Raw genomic sequence first — 18,892 nt, forward strand, 5'->3', positions numbered from 1 at the left:
TTATAATCTCATGTAACTTGCTCAGTTTAATTTCGATTCTACCATCTAGTTACCTTTTCCATTGTGCACATCCACGTAATTTCATCTGGTCGAAAATTTAAGCGAATTTTCTTCACGTCTGTCCACTAGTTTGGTAATCTTTGATCTGGGGTAAGTTCCCTCAGCATGCTCATCCATCAGCCTGTGTACACTGACAGCATCATCCTTTCTTTGTCTTCGCCGGGATTTGTACAGACCCTTGAAAAATCGAATTAGCCTCTTTACATTCCACGGTGTGATGTGTCATTTGGCAGGTAGGGCGAAGGATGACGTCCTTGCGCCGAAGTTGAGATGGTTTATAGGTAGTTCGCTGTCCCCTGCCTTCCTGGTTGACGGATACAGAAATCCCTGTGACACCAGGACCCTGGGGAACGCACTGCGATCAACCAAGGAGTGGAGCAGGCGATGCGTGTATGTGACAACAGTGAATGAATCGCAGTCTTCAGAAGGACATCCGCGCCAAAATCATTAAGGGATCTAATATGATGGTAAGGCGATTAGATTTATTTTGAATGAAGAGACACGGGGACGAAACTGAGTTGTTACTTCCTCATGATTTCCCTCAGTTGCTGGGATCCTGGTTTATGAGAAAGTTACTGGTGAAAGATTCCAGCGTTGAGTTGAAGGTATTAGCACCATTGAAAAAGCGCCTCTCCGATTTCAGGAAATGAAAATTTCGTGGAAATTCAAAGAGCTAAGATATATTGCCTCAAGTATCATCAACACAATCAAACTAATTTACCTCGTCGCAATTAACTGAATGCGCCCTCATGCATAGAACATAGAACACAGTACAGGCTCTTTGTCATCCTTTTACCTACTCCACAATCGATCTAACCTTTCCCTCCCAACAGAGCCCATCATTTTTTTTCCATCCATCTAGCTATCTAAGAGCCTCTTAAATGTCCGGAATGTATCTGCCTCTCTCATCATCCCTGGCAGCGTGTTACACACGTCTACCAGTGTAAAAAAAAGACCTACCTCTGATATCCCCCTCTACTTTCCTCCAAACACCTTAAAGTCATGCCCCCTCATATTAGCCCCCTCCACCCTGGAAAAAAGTCTTTGGCTGTCCACTCTTTCTTCATCTCTTATTATGTTGTACACCTCTATCAAGTAACTCTCATCCTCCTCCTCCTCTCCAAAGAGAAAAGCTCTAGCTTACTCAACCTATCCTTATAAACCATGCTCTCTAATCCAGACAACATCCTGGTAAATCTCCCCGCATTGTCTTTAATGCTTCCACATCCTTCCTATAATGAGGTGACCAGAACTGCACATGCTCAGAATGTGGTCTAACCAGAGTTATGCAACATTACCTTGTGCTCTTGAACTCACTCCCTGCCTAACAAAGGCCAACATGCCATACACTTTCTTAACCAGCCTGTCAGATTTCATGGCAACTTTGAAGGATCTATGGATGCGGACCGCAAGATCCCTCTGTTTCTCAAGGGGCCTTTATGTATGCTGCAGAACACCATCACTTTGTGGAAGTGTTTAAAGTAACTGGGCTCTTTATGGGTGCAATTAACCATAAATGATTGTTCAACAAGACTTTCAGTTATCATCAAAGGCAGCATGGAATGCTGGGACTGACTCAAGGTATGTGGCAGTGTGCTAACACTGAGAAGTGGTATAAGGGGTAGGGTATACATGGATTGGAGTTTATATCAGATATGCATGTCTACAGTGGAAGTTATCAGTGTTAACGGTGGACCAGTGAAGCAGGTGGTATCATACTTGTTTTTAATGTATCACATGATAGCCTATTACTTCATTCCCAAGCCGTCATTGTATGTTACTTGCTTTATGGTGACTCTGGAAGCAAACTGTGCTCCATTTTGCTGGTCTTTTTCCAATTGGTGTTACCTTTTCCTCAATACTGACTAAGTTGCAAGGTGACAATTGTGCCAATTGAAACTTGTTTTTCTTGTGTGATACTGCAACAATTCCCCACCCTGCACTGATGACCCCTTCTCGCATCTCCAACCCTCCTCCTCTTCTTGGACACCCTGCTCTAGTTCTCTACCCGCTCTGGATCTTTTCATCTCTAATTGCCAATGCATCATCAACTGGCTCAACTTCAGCATGCCTCTCTCCTCTTCGAACCTTTCTCCCTCTGAACGCAGGGCCCTCCACTCTCTCTGCACCAATCCCAATCTCACCTGTCAAGCCTGCAGACAAAGGGGGTGTCCCCTTTGGTTCAGTCACTTCCCACCTATATCTGCAGCACTTCACATCCTCTCAATCTCCTCAACAACTTTCAATTCCCTGGCCCTGACTGCCTCATTTTCACTATGGATGTCCAGTCTCTATACACTTCTATCCACCATCAAGAAAGTCTTAAGGCTCTCCACTTCTTTCTTGATAACAATCCTGACCAGTTCCATTGGATTACCTCCTCCTCCATCTGGTGGAACTGGTCCTCACCCTCAACAATTTTTCTTTTACCTCCTCGCACTTACTCCAAACTCAAGGTGTAGCCATGGGTACCCACATGGCCTGTCTTTTCATTGGCTATGTGGAACGGTCCATGTTTCAAGCCTTCTCTGGTAATGCTCCCCAACTCTTTCTATGCTACACTGTCAACTGCATTGGTGTTGCTTCATGCACCCATGCTGAGCTTGTCAATTTCGTCAACTTTTCCTCCAATTTTCACCCTTCCCTTTAATTCACTTGGTCCACTTCTGACACATATCTCCCCTTTGAAATGGTGGTCAGCCATTTCAAATCCTATCCCCATTCCTGTTCCGACATGTTGGTCCTTGGCTTGCTCTTCTACCAGGGTGAGGCAACTCTCAGTTGGAAGAGCAACACCTTGTATTCTATCAGGATAGCCTCCAATCTGATGGCATGAACATCAATTCCTCCAACTTCTGGTAATTTCCCTCCCCACTTCCCTCTTCTATTTCTCACTCTGGCCTCTTACCACTTCTCCTCACCTGCCTATCACCTTTCCCTGGTGCTCCTCTTCCTTACCTTTCTCCCATGATCCACTCTCCTCTCCTATCAGATTCCTCCTTTCCCAGCCCTTTGCCTTTTCCGCTTATCACCTCCCAGCTCCTTCCTTCATCCTCTCTCTCGCTTCCACCTGGCTTCACCTATCACCCTCTAACTTGTCCTACTCGCCATCTCCCATCCGTCTTATTCTGGTTTCTTCCCCCTTCCTTTCCAATCCTGAGGAAGGATCTCGGTCTGAAACATAGACCTATATGGAAATATTCATTTCCATAGAAGCTGCCTGGCCTGCTGAGTCCTGCTAGCAATTTGTGTGTGTTTCTAGCTTCTGCAGGATTTCCTGTGCTTACAAAGTGCACATAAAAGATTTTCTTTTTCATAAAGAGAAAGGCTGTGGTAAAACAAATGGTAACCAGTGGTGCTTCCTCAGCTAACTACAAGCTGAGAAATGGAGTTTGAATTTTGCACTGATACTACGTTGTGGTTAATGTGTCAGTTGGAATTCAGCTCAGCTAAGTGAGTTAGCACTTTTTTAAATCAGGATTTCTTAAATATCTGCATTTGAATCTTATGGGAATGATTAAACTGAGGTCTATGTGTTCACTGTTGTCTGTGATGGGGCATTATCCAGGCTTCGGGAAATCCAGCGATTCCACTTGAGATTGCACATGGTCCGGGACGGTGAGAGAGACTCAGCTGGCTAGTCAATAACTAGCCAGCCCCCACTGTTGTGATTTAAGCACGTAAAGCAAACTGTTTTTAGAGGTAAATAGATGAAAATAAGCCCCCGCATGGGACACTGGGGAAATGAAACCTTGTGCAGAAAAAGAAGCAAATAGCTTGATGATTAATCCCACTCAAAACAGGAATCTAACTTCCTCTCATTGATACTGCATCAGTTGGACATTTTATCAGCTGTACATTTTGACAACTTGATTTTTTTTTGTAAGGTAACTATTTAAGTTTGCTGACGACATCACTGTCATAGGCAGAATCAAAGGTGGTGATGAATCAGCATATAGGAGAGAGATTGAAAATCTGACTGAGTGGTGCCATAACAACCACCTCTCACTCAATGTCAGCGAGACCGAGGAGTTAATTATTGACTTCAGGAGGAGGAAACCAGAGGTCCATGAGCCAATTCTCTTTGGGAGATCAAGAGGTGGAGAGGGTCAGCAACATCAAATTCCTTGGTGTTATAAATTTCTGAGGACCTGTCCTGGGCCCAGCACATAAGTGCAATTATGAAGAAAACACGTCAGCACCTCTACTTCCTTAGGAGTTTCCGATGATGTGGCATGTCTTCTAAAACTTCAACAAACTTCTACAGATAGATGGTGGATTGATCCATACCTGCATCACAGCCTGGTATGGAAACACCAATGCCCCTGAATGGAAAATCCTACAGAAAGTAGTGGATATGGCCCAGTCCATCACAGGTAAAGTCCTACCCACCACTGAGCACACCTACATGGAGCGTTGTCATAGAAATGCAGCATCCATCATCAGGGACACTCACCACCCAGGTCATACTCTCTTCTTACTGCTGCCATCAGAAAGAAGGTACAGGAACCTCAGGACTCACACCACCAGGTTCAGGAACAGTTATTGCACCTCAGACATCAGGCTCTTGAAAAAAAGGTGTTCACTCCACTTGCCCCATCACTGAACTGTTTCCAAAACCCATGGACTCACTTTCAAGGACTCTTCAATTCAGGTTCTCAATATTTATTGCTTATTTATTATTATTTCATTTTTTTCTTACTTTTTGTATTTGCTCTGTTTGTTGTTGTTTGCATACTGGTTGTCTGCTGTGTTGGTGTGGCAAAGCACCTTACAAATCTCAGAGACTCTCTCATGCTGTTTCTTTCAATTCTCTTCCACAGAAATCCAAGATGGCAGTTATCTGTGTTATCTTAATTACCTTTCTGGTGGTGGAGTCCTGTTGCACTCCCAAGGTGAGATCCTGAAACAGAATCCAAACTATTTAAGATACAGTTGTGATTTGCATTTATACTGTGGATGTTTTTCTTCCTTAGAGCAAAGTTACACCAGGAAACTGGGGTCCACAGTCCATGCTGTATCTTAAAGGACGATGTAAGTGGCAAAAATAAATAACACTGTTTAAATATTAAACAACTTGAATTTCAATATTGAAATTGATTATCCTATTTTTGATAAATACATGGATGGGAGGGGTATGGAGGGCGATAATACTGGTGTGGGTCAATGGGACTATGTAGGATAACAGTTCAGCATGAACTAAATGGGCCAAAGGGTCTGTGTCTGTGCTGTCATTCCCTATGACTCTGAAAATTCCCAGTCATTGCACAGAACAACACGAGAGCTGGAGTGTGCATGAGTACAGTACATCTCATACCCAGCTAAGTGAACGGACCTCTTGTATACTCATGTGTCACCCTAATCACCTTCTCAATTATGAAATAACAGTTATCCATCCCGACTTTATTGAAGTTTGGATGATTAAGTTACAACTTCATGAAGTATATCAGTGATATGGGTATTAAAATGCACAATTTTCCTTGAACTATTACCTAATATTCTTAATGCATTACTCTAAAGAAGGTAGGATCACTTTTGGATTCTCAGAGTGAGAATGGTGAATGACTCCCAGAAGAGTGAAATAATTTATTGTTGCTTAATAACGCTGCAGTATCAATGTCAGCCTTCCCTCTGGTGGCTTTATAATCAGGACCAGGGAGGTTTTTAAGATTGTCAGGAGGACATCATCTCTTTTCCAGAAGCTGCATTGATTCATTGACAGAGGCATAAGAAAATAATTGATCAGAATCGGAATCACAATCAGGTTTAATATAGCGAGCACGTCATGAAATTTGTTGTCTTTGCAGTAGCAGTACAATTAAATATATAATAGAAAAAACATTACAGTAAATATATATAAAACAGTTACATTAAATAAATAGTGCAAAAATAGAAATAAAAAAATAGTGAGATAGTGTTCATGGGTTCAATGTCCATTCAGAAATTGGATGGCAGAGGGGAAGAAGCTGAAATAATTGACTTCATCTGGGATGGCTTCTCAGACTGTGTCCGGTGTGCACACACGTGTCCTTTCCAGAGTAGACTCACTGTGTAATGATTTGATGTTATAAATCTTTCTGAATTATCAGTTTTCAAGCACAAGAATCAATGTAACTAGTTAGTTGCTGTCCGGGTTGAGAAGAGGTAGCAAAGTTATGTATGATAATCAGAAATTCAAAAAATGTTCTACAAAGCTATAAACCTCTGTTCTTCTCTTCTTCATGTTTATTCTCCACACCATGGATCCTTCCACTAACAGGTAATAGCATTGGTTGTCTTTGTGAATGGTGATAGTAGTCTGACCATCAACCAATGTTGTAATGCAGGTTTATTCCAACAAAAAACTATTTAATTTACTTGTACAGCTTGGTTTGTTGTATCTACACAGTATGCGTTTAGTTTAATGGCAGATTCAGACTTCTTTAAGAAGTAAAAAAGACATTTGCCACAATCTGTTTTACTGTGCTAGTCAGTAGCTCTCATGGGGGAATAATGCCACAGGGGAAATGGTCACACTTTCCCCTTCTTCAAATATACAATACTTTTGGAACAGAGGGCAAGCATTTTATATTGCAAGTGAACTATTTTATATCTCTAGATTTTGTTTGCCCTTAGAGTTACTGCAAAAGAAACATTAATATATTGAAATGTATAATGTATGTATTTGACAGATTTGGAAAAGAATTCCATATCCCAGAGCTAACACCTATACTAATACTAAGGACATCACAGACCAGACTGATAGAGACTCTGATGGTCAAGAATTCCTATGAAAAGAATCCTCAGTGAATACTAAAATCTAAGTTCAATCTGGTATTGTTTTTTTTCCAGATGGGAGGAGATCTACTGGAGATAATGGTTCTTATAACTCTAAAATAAACTCCTGGAATCTTCTCCTTGGAGGTAGAGTATATTTTCTGTATATCAGCCTTTGACTCTTAAAGTAAAGGAACACTTAGGAGGCAGTGATTATAATATGATAGAATTCACTCTGCAGTTTGAGAGGGAGAAGCTAAAGTCAGAAAGACCATAAGACATAGGAGTAGAATTAGACCATATAGCCCATCGAGCCTGCTCCACCATCCAATCATGGCTGATCCTTTTTACCCCTCCTCAGCCCCACTCCCAGCCTTTTCCAATCAAGAACCTATCCATCTCCACCTTAAATACACCCAAAAGACCTTGCCTTCAGCAGCTGCCTATGGTAACAAATTCCACAAATTTACCACCTTCTGGCTAAAGAAATTTCTCTGCATCTCTGTTTTTAAATGGATCCCTCTCTATCCTAAGGCTGAGCCCTCTTGTCCTAGACTCCCCCACCATGGGAAACATTCTTTCCACATCTACTCTGTCCAGGCCTTTCGAAAGGTTTCAATCAGATCCCGCTTCATCCTTATAAATTCCAGCGAGTACAGACCCAGAGCCATCAAACGCTCCTCGTATGATAACCCTTTCATTCCTAGGATCATCCTCATGAACCTCCTCTGAACCCTCTCCAATGCCAACACATCTTTTATTTGATGAGGAGCCCAAAACTGTTCACAGTACTCAAGGTGAAGCCTCATCAGTGCCTTATAAAGCCTCAGCATCACATCCCTGCTCCTGTAATCTAGACCTCTCCAAATGCATACTAGTGTTGCATTTGCCTTCCTCACCATCAACTCAAACTGCAAGTTAACCTTTAGGGTGTTCTGCTCAAGGACTCCCAAGTACCCTTTCATCTCAGAGTTTTGGATTTTCTCCCCATTTAGAAAATAGCCTGCATATTTTTTCTACTACTAAAATGCACGACCATGTATTTTCCAACATTATATTTCATTTGCCATTTTCTTCCGCATACTCCTAATCTGTTAAATCCTTCTGCAGCGAACCTGTTTCCTCAACACTACCTACCCCTCCACCAATCTTCCTATCATCTGCAAACTTGGCAATAAAGCTCCTATTCCGTCATCTAAATTATTTATATACAGCATAAAAAGAAGTGGTCCCAACACCAACCCCTGCGGAACACGACTACTCACTGGCAGCCAACTAGAAAAGAATCCATTTATTCACATTTGCTGCCTCCTACCAATCAGCTATGCCAGTAACTTTCTTGTAATACCATGGGCTCTTAACTAAGTAAGCAGCCTCATGTGTGACACATTGTCAAAGGCCTTCTGAAAGTCCAAATATACAACATCCACTGCATCCCCTTTATTCATCCTATTTGTGATCTCCTCAAAGAATTCCAACAGGTTTGTCAGGCAAGATTTTCCTATAAGGAAGCCATGCTGCCTTTATCCTATCTTGTCCTGTCTCAGCAAGTACTCCATCACCTCATCCTTATCAATTGACTCCAATATCCTTCCAACCACTGAGGTCAGACTAACTGGTCTATTATTCCCTTTCTGCTGCCTTCCTCCTTTCTTGAAGAGTAGAACGACATTTGCAGTTTTCTAGTCCTATGACACCATGCCAGAATCCAATGATTTTTGAAAGATTATTACTAATGCCTTACAGTGGAGTAAAGAGGATTGCAATGGCATGAAAGAGAGGAGTTGGCCAAAGCTGACTGGAAAGGGACACTAGCAGGGATGTCAGCAGGACAACAATGGCTGAGGTTTCCAGGCACAGGATAGATAATTTATTTATTTATTTTATCTTATACAGTGTAGAGTAGGCCCTTCTGGCCCTTTGAGCCATGACACCGTAGGTTTTCTATGTTTCCATGTTTCCATGTAGAATGGTTCCAGAGGACTGGAATCTTGCAAATGTCACTCCACTCTGTAAGGGGGAGGGAGGCATAATAAAGGAAATTATAAGCCAGTTAGCTTGACCTCAGTGTTTGAGAAGTGGCTGCATTCAATTCTGCTCCAGAGTTGAGCTGCAACCAATCAGCGAGAAGGGAGTGTGTAAATAGACCTGTCTTTTCAATCGTCTGCAATCGAGATTAAAAGGCAGTGCTTCACAGCAGTTTCTCTAATTTGGGCAGTGACCAATCAATGAGACAGATTCATTAGAAGGTTGAAGTTCCTCCCTGCGTCTTGTTTGGTGCATCGGGTGGCAACCTTGCCATTTTTTTACCGTTTGTCTGTTTTACGAGGCCGTGTTGCTAGCTTGACGCTCAACCTAGCACAGATGGAAACCCTGCAAGGAGTCGGCCGGATTCGAACCCGGGACTTTTCTCCCTGAGGTCCGGTGTGGATGCTACTACACCACCAACAGACCTTCATCAGAAAGGGCGAATAAAAGTAACACCAGTGCAGGTGGAGCAGCCCTTCTTTTGAGTGTGCTAGTGTTTAGAGAGGCTTCGGCTCATCAAGCTTAGGCAAGATCAGGCTTGGGCGAGGTAAAGTATCTGTTTAGTTTCTCTCTTTCTGTTCTTATTTGTTCATTCCTTGTCTGTTAGGGCATAAGTAGTGTAGTGAGAATGACTCTGGAACAGTGTTTTGTATTGTGTGTAGGATGTGGGAAGTCTGGGAGACTTCCAATCTCTTGGATAAACACATCTGCACCAGGTGCACTGAGCTGCACCTCCTGAGAGAACGTGTTAAGGAACTGGAGCTGCAGCTTGAACACCTTCGGCTCATACAGGAGAATGAGGAGGTGATAGATAGGAGCTACAGGCAGGTAGTCACCCCTAGGTTGCAGGACACAGGCAGCTGGGTGACTGCCAGGAGATGGAAGGGAAATTCACAGCCAGTACACAGCATGCCTCAATAATAAGTATACAACTTTAGATATATTGAAAGGGATAACCCATCGGGGGGAGCTACAGTGACTGGGTTCTCTGGCACTGAGTCTGGTGTTTTGGCTCAGAAGAGCAGAGAGCTGAAGAGGACTGCAGTGTTCCTAGGAGATTCCATAGTCAGAGGAACAGAGATGAGGTTCTGTGGACGTGACAGAGACACCTGGATGCTATGTTGCCTTCCTGGTCCCAGGATCAGGGATGTCTCAGATCATGTCTATTGCATTCTCAAGAGTGAGGGTGCCAGAAGTCTTAGACCATAAGACCATAAGACATAGGAACAGAGTTAGGCCATCTGGCCCATCGAGTCTGCTCCGCCATTTAATCATGTTAATCCAGTTCCCATCCTTCTCCCTATAACCTTTGATGTCATGTCCAATCAAGAAGCTATCAATCTCTGCCTTAAATACACCCAACAACTTGGCTTCTACAAATTCACCACCCTTTGGGTAAAGAAATTTCTCCGCATCTCTGTTTTGAAAGGGCACCCCTCTACCCAGAGGCTGTGCCCTCTTGTCCTAGGGTCTCGCACCATGGGGAACATTGGTCCGAGAAAAGCCTTGGTAGATATTGTCACCAATGACATAGATAGACAAGGTGAGGAGGTCCTGATGAGCGATTTTAGGGAGCTAGTTTGAAAGCTAAGAAACAGGACCTCCATTGTGGTATTCTCTGGATTGCTGCCTGTGCCATGTGTCAGTGAGGGTAAGAAGAGGATTTGGAAGGTAAATGCTTGGCTGAGGAACTGGTGCAGGGGTCAAGGGCTCAGATTTATGGAGCATTGGGATCTCTTCTGGGGAAGGTGTGGCCTGTACAAAAGGGATGGATTACACCTGAACCCGAAGGAATCCAATACCCTTTCTGACAGGTTTGCTAGAGTTATTGGGAAGGGTATAAACTAATTTGGCACGGGAGTGGGAACTGGAGTGATAGTGCTGAGGATGAGGTAGTTGGTTCAAAAACAGAGGCAGTGTGTAGTGAGTCTCCTAGCAAGGAGAGGCCGTTGATAGGGCAAAGCTGAAATGTAAAAGGCAGACAAAATTGAAAAGGGTGAATACAGGTGTCATATTTGAATGCATATAGTATATGGAATAAGGTAGATGAACTTGTGGGACAGTTACAGATTGGCACGTATGATATTGTAGGCATCACTGAATCATGGCTGAAAGAAGATCACAGCAGGGAGCTTAACATCTAAGGATACACACTGTATCAAAAGGATGGGCAGGCAGGCAGAGGGGGTGGTGTTGCTTCATTGGTAAAAAATTAAATCAAGTCATTAGAAAGAAGTGACATAGGGCCAGAAGATGCTGAATCGTTGTGAGCAGAGCTAAGGAACTGCAAGGGTAAAAAGACCCTGATGGGAGTTGCATACAGATCCCCAAACATTAGTAAGGAGGTGTTCTACAAATTACAACGGCAGATAGAAAATGATGCCAAAAAGGCAATGTTGCAATAGTTATGGGGGATTTCGGTATGCAGATAGATTGGGAAAATCTGCTTGAATCTGCTTGGATCGCAAGAGGGGGCATTTGTAGAGTGCCTATGAGATGGCTTTTCAGAGCAGCTCATGATTGAGCCCACTAGAGGTTCAGATATTCTGGATTGGGTGTTGTGTAATGAATCAGAATTGATTAGAGAGCTTAAGGTAAAAGAACCTTTAGGGGAAGTGATCATTATAAGATCAAATTCACCATGAAATTTCAGAAGGAAAAGCTAAAATCAGATATATCAGTATTACAGTGGAGCAAAGGGAATTACAGAGGCATGAGAGAGGGGGTGGCCAGAATTGATTGGAAAAGAACACTACCAGGAATGATGGCAGAGCAGCAATGTCTAGAGTTTTTGTGAAGTTAGAGGATTGGGAAGCTTTTAAAACCCAACAGAAGTCAACTCAAAAAGTCATTAAGAAGGTAAAGATGGAATATGAAACTAAGCTAGCCAATAATATTAAAGAGGATACCAAAAGTTTCTTTAGATATGTAAAAGATGTAAAAGATGATGCTGGAGAAGTAGTAATGGAGGACAAGGAAATGGCAGACAAGCTGAATAAGTATTTTACATTAGTCTTCACTGTGGAAGACACTAGCAAAGAGTCAAGTGTCAGAAGTGTGTGAAGTTGCCATTACTAGGGAGAAGGTTCTTTTGAAACTGAAAAGTCTAAAGTTAGATGAATCACCTGGACCAGGTGGTGTACACCCCAGGGTTCTGAAAGAGGTGGCTGAAGAGATCATGGAGACATTAGAAGTGATCTTTCAAGAATCACGTTTCTGGAATGGTTCTGGAAGACTGGAGAATTACAAATGTCACTCCACTCTTCAAGAAGGGAGACAGGCAGAATAAAGGAAACTGTAGGCAAGTTAGTCTGACCTCAGTGGTTGGGTAGATGTTGGAGTCATTTGTTAAGGATGTGGTCAGTATGGTTTCCTCAAGGGAAAATCTTACCTGTCAAATCTGTTGGAATTCTTTGAAGAAATAACAAGCAGGATAGACAAAGGAGAATTGTTTGATGTTGTGTACTTGGATTTTCAGAAGACCTTTGACAAGGTGCCACACATGAAGCTGATTAACAAGTTAGGGACCCATGGTATTTATTACAGGAAAGATTCTAGCATGGATAAAGCAGTGGCTGATTGGCAGGAAGCAAAGAGTGGGAATAAAGGGAGCCTTTTCTGGTTGGCTGCGGGTAATTGGTGATGTTCTCCAGGGGTCTGTTTTGGGATCACTTTTTTTATCTTTCATGTCAGTAATTTGGATGATGGAATTGATGGCCTTGGTGAAAAGTTTGCAGGCAATATGAAGAAAGGTGGAGGGTCAGGTAGTTTTGAGGAAGTAGAGAGGCTACAGAAGGACTTAGACAGATTAAGACAATGGGTAAAGAAGTGGCAGATGGAATACAGTGTTGAGAAGTGTCTGGTCATGCATTTTGGTAGAAGAAATAAAAGGATAGATTTTTTTCTAAGTGGAGAAAAAATTCAAAAATCTAAGGTGCAAAGGGACTTGGAAGTTCTTGTGCAGGATTCCCTAAAGTTTAATTTGCAGGTTGAGTCTATGGTGAGGAAGGCAAATGCAATGTTAGCATTCATTTCAAGAGGATTAGAATATAAAGGCAAGGATGTAATCTTGAGGCTTTATAAAGCATTGGCGAAGCATCACTTGGAGTATTATGAGCAGATTTGGGCTCTTTATCTTAGAAAGGATGTGCTGACACTGGAGAGGGTTCAAAGGAGGTTCACATAAATGATTCCAGGTTTGAATGGCTTGTCATATGAAGAGTGGTTGATGGCTCTGGGCTTGTATTCACTAGAATTCAGAAGAATGAGGGTTGTACTAACTGAAACCTATCGAATGTTGAAAGGCCTTGATAGAGTGGATGTGGAGAGGATTTTTTTTGTGATGGGAGAATCTAGACCCAGAGGACACAGCCTCAGAATTGAGGGGCGTCTTTTCAAAGGGTGATGAGGAGGAATTTCTTTAGCCAGAGAGTGGTGAATCTGTGGAATTTGTTGCCACAGGTGGCTGTGGAGGCCAAATCTTTACATATGTTTAGGGCTGATTAGTCAGGACATGAAGGGATACAAGTAGAAGGCGTAATGAAATGGTGGAGCAGATGTGATGGGCCAAATGGCCTAATTCTGCTTCTCTATCGTATAACTACCACTGTTTTTGGTTTAAGTTGCTACCCAGTGTGTCAAAAAAGTACAATAATAGAATTTTTTTTGTTTTAATTTGTGAGACTTAATTCATTCAGTGAGTGCCAGTGCTGAGCTGTTAACACAGCTCCTTCATGAGGATAGTTCACAGAATCATAGAAATCTGCAGCACGTTACAATGTTGTGCCGACCACCTACTTATCTATCTATCGTTACTCTACCATATAGCCTTCTATTTTTCTAAGCTCCATGTATCTATCTAAGGCTCTCTTAAAAGACTCTGTCATATCCGCCTCTACCAACTTCATTGGCAGTGCATTCCACGCACCCACCACTCTCTGTGTGAAAATCTTACCTCTGACAACACCCTTGTACCTACTTCCAAGCACCTTAAAACTGTGCCCCCTCATGTTAGCCATTTCAGCCCTGGGTAAAAGCCTCTGGCTATCCACATGATCAATGCCTCTCATCATCTTATACACCTCTATCAGGTCACCTCTCATCCTCTGTCACTCCAAGGAGAAAAGGCCAAGTTCACTCAACTGATTATCATAAGGCATGCTCTCCAATCCAGGCAACATCCGTGTAAATCTCCTCTGCACTCTCTCTATAGTATCCACATCCTTCTTGTAGTGAGGGGACCAGAACTGAACACAGTACTCCAAGTTATCTGGCAATTAATCATAATCTTAGCTAACTCTGTGTTTGAAGCAATTGAGGCCAATACGTTCCATTCTAAGTGGCAAGTTCTTCACACTCTCTCTTCCCCCCCCCTCATCTTTTTTATTGCAAAATAACTACGTACAATATATTTTCTGTTAATTTACTTCAGCATTATTGCACTAAGGATAACTGTGAAGGGTCAGAAATACATTTTTGAGCTTATTGCATCAAATATTCACATGACGCCTCCTGGTTCAGTGGAAGAACTTTGAGTGCTGCAGCAAAAGGTTGGAATTGTAGATATCCCACCTCTCCCGGAAGTTCAGGGAATCTCCCGCATATTGATATCAGCTCCCTGATGCCCATAAATTATATACAATATCCAGGAAATCAATTGTTTTGAGAGCAGGCGAGCGAGAGGGAGAGAGAGAAAGACAGAGAGAGCGAGTGACAGACATAGCGAGAGAGTGACAGAGGGAGCATCCTGATTGGACTCTCTTTGTGCTAAGCAGACCTATGAGCTTTCTCTGTGGGCGGGCTTTATAGTCGACCTCTCTCTCTCTTTCATTGTCCATCAGTTCAGTTTAGTGTCCTGCAGGGCCATGGCAGAGTGTTCCAAAAAAAGAAAATATAAACGTACTTCACCCCAGACTACACTAAAGTGTATCCCTGCCTAATAGGGGTCAAAAATAATGACAGTGTTGCTCGCTGCACTGTTTGCAACAGTGACTTTTCTATTGCCCATGGTGGGTTAAATGACTGTAAAAGACATGTTGAGGTGGGTTTAACAGGTGTCATTCATTCATTGACATAGCTAACATTATTTAAACTAGCTGGCTAGCTGCTAAGGCGCTACTCTATTGATGTCCTATGTAATGAGGCCAAACTCCCTGTAGACTTGCTTAAATTTGTAATAGAATAAAAAAACAATTCCATGATAATATAATAAATTGTTGTGTTCTTTCATAATCACATGTCCTGTATACATACACCCTTGGAGGTTGACTGGGGGACGGGGGGGGGGGGGGGGGGAAGAAGGAGTAGTGGGATATGGGGTTGCGGGGGGTGGTGATGCTACCTCCCTTGAAATGAGTTTTTACAGGGTGGGATGTCTGGAATTGTGAGACTGTCATTTGTTACTGCATCCTGGTGCCATACAAATTAGGGTGCAATCATCTTTAGCGGTATTAATTGTTAAAGGCAGTTGGGAATTGGTGCTAATCCTGCCGTCACTTTATTTTATATTAATGCATTTGTTTCAAAATATGTTACCTAATCTATTAGGATTAAATCCTCTGTAACATGGAGGTCACCTGTATGTTGGATGGGTGATATATGCATTTGATGGAAACAGCCTTAATTCCTTGAACCTCCATCTTTTGAGTGAGCCTCTCCCACATAATATTTTATAATGTGAGAGAAGCTCACTAGAATCCAAGTTGCTCTTTTGGATTGATGAGAAGTGGAACATGAAAACAACTTGTGAGTAATTTAATAAGTGCTACAGTTGTTTCATTCGAAACTGTTTCAAATCTTTCTCCTTTTCCAGATTACAAAAGGACACAAGCTCTTGGAGACCATGATCACTGGAAACCAACAAATGCTAAAAATATCAATCCAATGAATATGAAGTAGAATATTTTTTGAATGACCTAATGCAATATATGGACAAACGCTCATTCTAGTATAGTTAAACTTCATGAAGCATTCTTAATTTATGGGTGGGTGAGAGAAGATCTAAAGGTTTTGTGTGCAACAGTCATGAGTATGTAAGCATTGTACAGAAAAATACTGTTGGTAGAAAAATTGGCTCTAAGTTGAACAAATGGTTGTATCAGAACAAAATAGTTATTGGGCCAACTATATTACATATTTCCTTTTTTCCTATCTTTTTTTCAATTACAACATTTAGCAGTGGGTCAAGAAGACTGATATTAACCCAATTATGGCTCATAAGGCATGTGACTAATTACTATAACAAAAGAAATTATGAGCAAAGAATGTTAAAGATTTTATTCCTTCGTTTATGGTCTTAATTGCAGAAGCTGATAGTAGAAGTATTTCATATTTGAGAATAGAGCAAAGTAATTCCAGTAATCTGTTTCACTTTAAACTTACAACAATAGGAACATCTTCAGACTGGATGGAGGAATTGATCTCAGTAGGTCGTACTTGCTCAAAGTGATCAATATGTGGAATGGATTTCTGGGTGGAAAATTGAGGCAAAGACGTCCAAGCATCACATGAACACAATACAGAGCTGTATTGATGGGGAAATTATATTTCTTAATGGATGATGGTTATTTTGAGGTTTTACTATGATCTGTATCTCAGTAGTTGAGTTAACATCATTCCAGAATTAACAGTTATTTGAAATGGTTTGGTCATTTCAACCAAACCACCTAAACCAGCTCCTAAGCACCATCTCTATCAAACTCAGTCAATCTATTTTCCATAATGCACCACTGAGTAGGGTGTTTTCTAAACGTACCTGGATGTTGTTAAATGCGCTGAATTTGAATCCTTGTTCTTAAGTTGCACCACAATAGACTGTGACATCTGGGATGTGATATTGGAACAGAAGTGATAGCTGAGGAATTTAACCCAATCGCTTTTTTTTTGCCAAATTCTTGTTCATCACTACCGAATCTATTATAATAATGATCTTCTTATATTGTTTCTGAAAAATTATTGTTCTTACTTCTTGCTCCCCCCAAAAAAATCCAGGCTTGAAGATAGATTTGAAATGCACCATCTCACTGATGGCCACATGTGACCTACATCACAAAATGATGGAATATGCTTTTTCAAAACGTGAAGAATATTGATGTATTGCCATTGTATTACATGAAGGAAAAGCATCTCATCAGTTGTTTATAATTACAAGGTTAATTATAATAAATAACCATATTTACAGCACTGTATGTGTTGGGTTTTATTTAACACCACAGAGAAGCTCCTTTTAGTTCACTGGATAAATTCCATGCTCAGTGTCACATCCTGGTATTTTTCCAAAAAAAAACCCTTAAAGTTTGTTTGACACCAGCTTGCCTAGCTATGTTATCTAAACAGAGTAACAACAAGAGCTTAACAACTAACCAGTGGTTTAGGGTGTTGTATTCTTCTAGATAATTGTTGTTACTGAGCGAAGCAATTGGGGTCAATGATTGACTTTTTGCACCAGAAATCCAATGATTTTAGGGGTAAATTAAAAAAGTAGATTTGGAATAATCATATTTCTGTAAAAACCATGAAAAATCACCAACACAGATTTAAAGACTAGTTTTGAGATGTGGGCTGAAGACATGAAGTCTAGTTTTGATATACCTGCCGAGAGTTTGCAGCACTTCCTGAAAATGCTGGAATGGCTAACTTATACAATATCACTTGCCCTACTCAGAAACACTTCCATTTGTCTTCTGAATAGTTGCAGAAAATCCCTATTTGCTAAATGAAGTGTCAATTTTATCCTGAAGTCAGCAATTGTCTTCAAGCTTCTAACCAACATTTTGCTTCTGTAACCTTTATGCATGTCCCCTTCTCTGCACAATGAGGTTGAATAACCTTTCTACCCAAACCGGATAAGGTGACTAATTATCTTCATATATTCTTGTGTTCCCATGCAAGTCCAGTGAAGAGCTTTAAAAAGCAGTAAGTTTTTTCAACAAGTGGCTGTGATTGAAGTACTGCGGAGACGCAATAAAATTATTTCCACACCAGTCTGGCGATGAGCTTTAAAAACCCAATCTCCATTAAAGAGGGGTACTGTCCCTAGCAGAGAGGATATCATCAGCGTGTTCTGGGTCAGAGTGGTAAGGCTTTAGCTCAACAGGCTTTCTGGATCATTAGGACCTCTTTTGGGGCAGGTGTGACTTGTACAAAAGGGAGAGGTTGAACTTGAATCCAAAGAGACCAATATCCTTGTGGGCAGGTTTGCTACAGCTGTTGGGAGTGACTTAAACCAACATGGCAGGGGGATGAGAACCGGTATGACAGAGCTGAGGATGAGCCTGCAGGTTTACAAGTAGATGATGTAATATGTACCGTAGATTCCGGACTACAGAGCGCACCTGATTTTTAGCCGCTGGCACTAATTTTAGAAATAAAATCATTTTTTTAAATGTAAAGGCCGCACCGGATTTTAGGCCGCACCGGATTTTCGGCCGCAGGTGTCCCACGTTGTAATATGAGATATTTACACAGAAAGATATTACACGTGAGGATTTTTTTAACTTTTAATTAAATCCATATGGTAACAAAAACAAATACATATTGCAAATGCTTTTTTTCGAACCGTGCCCGTACGCGGCTACTTTTAAATATACGTTGCGTATACTTCTTTACTGAACAACATTCCAATATCTCCTAACGACTGGTAAAAAATATATATACTGCAGCCTACCAGGAAAAGTTATTGATACCTTTAACTTAAAAGCAGAGTTCGCTCGGATCCAAAGCCGCTCGCGTAATGCCGCTCCCCCCCTCCTTTCCGTTTCATCGCAAACGGCATTTAAAAGCAGATTTCGCTCGGATCCAAAGCCGCTCCGCCGCTCGACCCCCTCCTTTCCGTTTCATCGCAAACGGCATTTAAAAGCAGATTTCGCTCGGATCCAAAGCCGCTCCGCCGCTCGACCCCCTCCTTTCCGTTTCATCGCAAACGGCATTTAAAAGCAGATTTCGCTCGGATCCAAAGCCGCTCCGCCGCTCGACCCCCTCCTTTCCGTTTCATCGCAAACGGCATTTTCCCACAAGACGCCGCGAAACCGGGTGTGTCGTCATAGCATCC

The 18,892-nt window shown here is 41.8% G+C and overlaps 1 protein-coding gene across 1 annotated transcript; it reads left to right on the top strand.

The window, feature by feature from the left end:
* Positions 1–405: 405 nt before the first annotated feature.
* LOC140728764 (spexin prohormone 2-like) lies at positions 406–17,025 on the top strand. Its single transcript, XM_073047717.1, has 5 exons — positions 406–527; positions 4,884–4,955; positions 5,037–5,094; positions 6,892–6,963; positions 15,656–17,025. The coding sequence occupies exons 1-5, from the start codon at positions 468–470 to the stop codon at positions 15,739–15,741; spliced, it is 348 nt and encodes a 115-aa protein (XP_072903818.1). The 5' UTR covers positions 406–467; the 3' UTR covers positions 15,742–17,025.
* The last annotated feature ends 1,867 nt before the right edge of the window (positions 17,026–18,892 follow it).

Source organism: Hemitrygon akajei, chromosome 6, assembly GCF_048418815.1.
Source record: "Hemitrygon akajei chromosome 6, sHemAka1.3, whole genome shotgun sequence".
In the NCBI taxonomy this organism is placed as follows: domain Eukaryota; kingdom Metazoa; phylum Chordata; class Chondrichthyes; order Myliobatiformes; family Dasyatidae; genus Hemitrygon; species Hemitrygon akajei.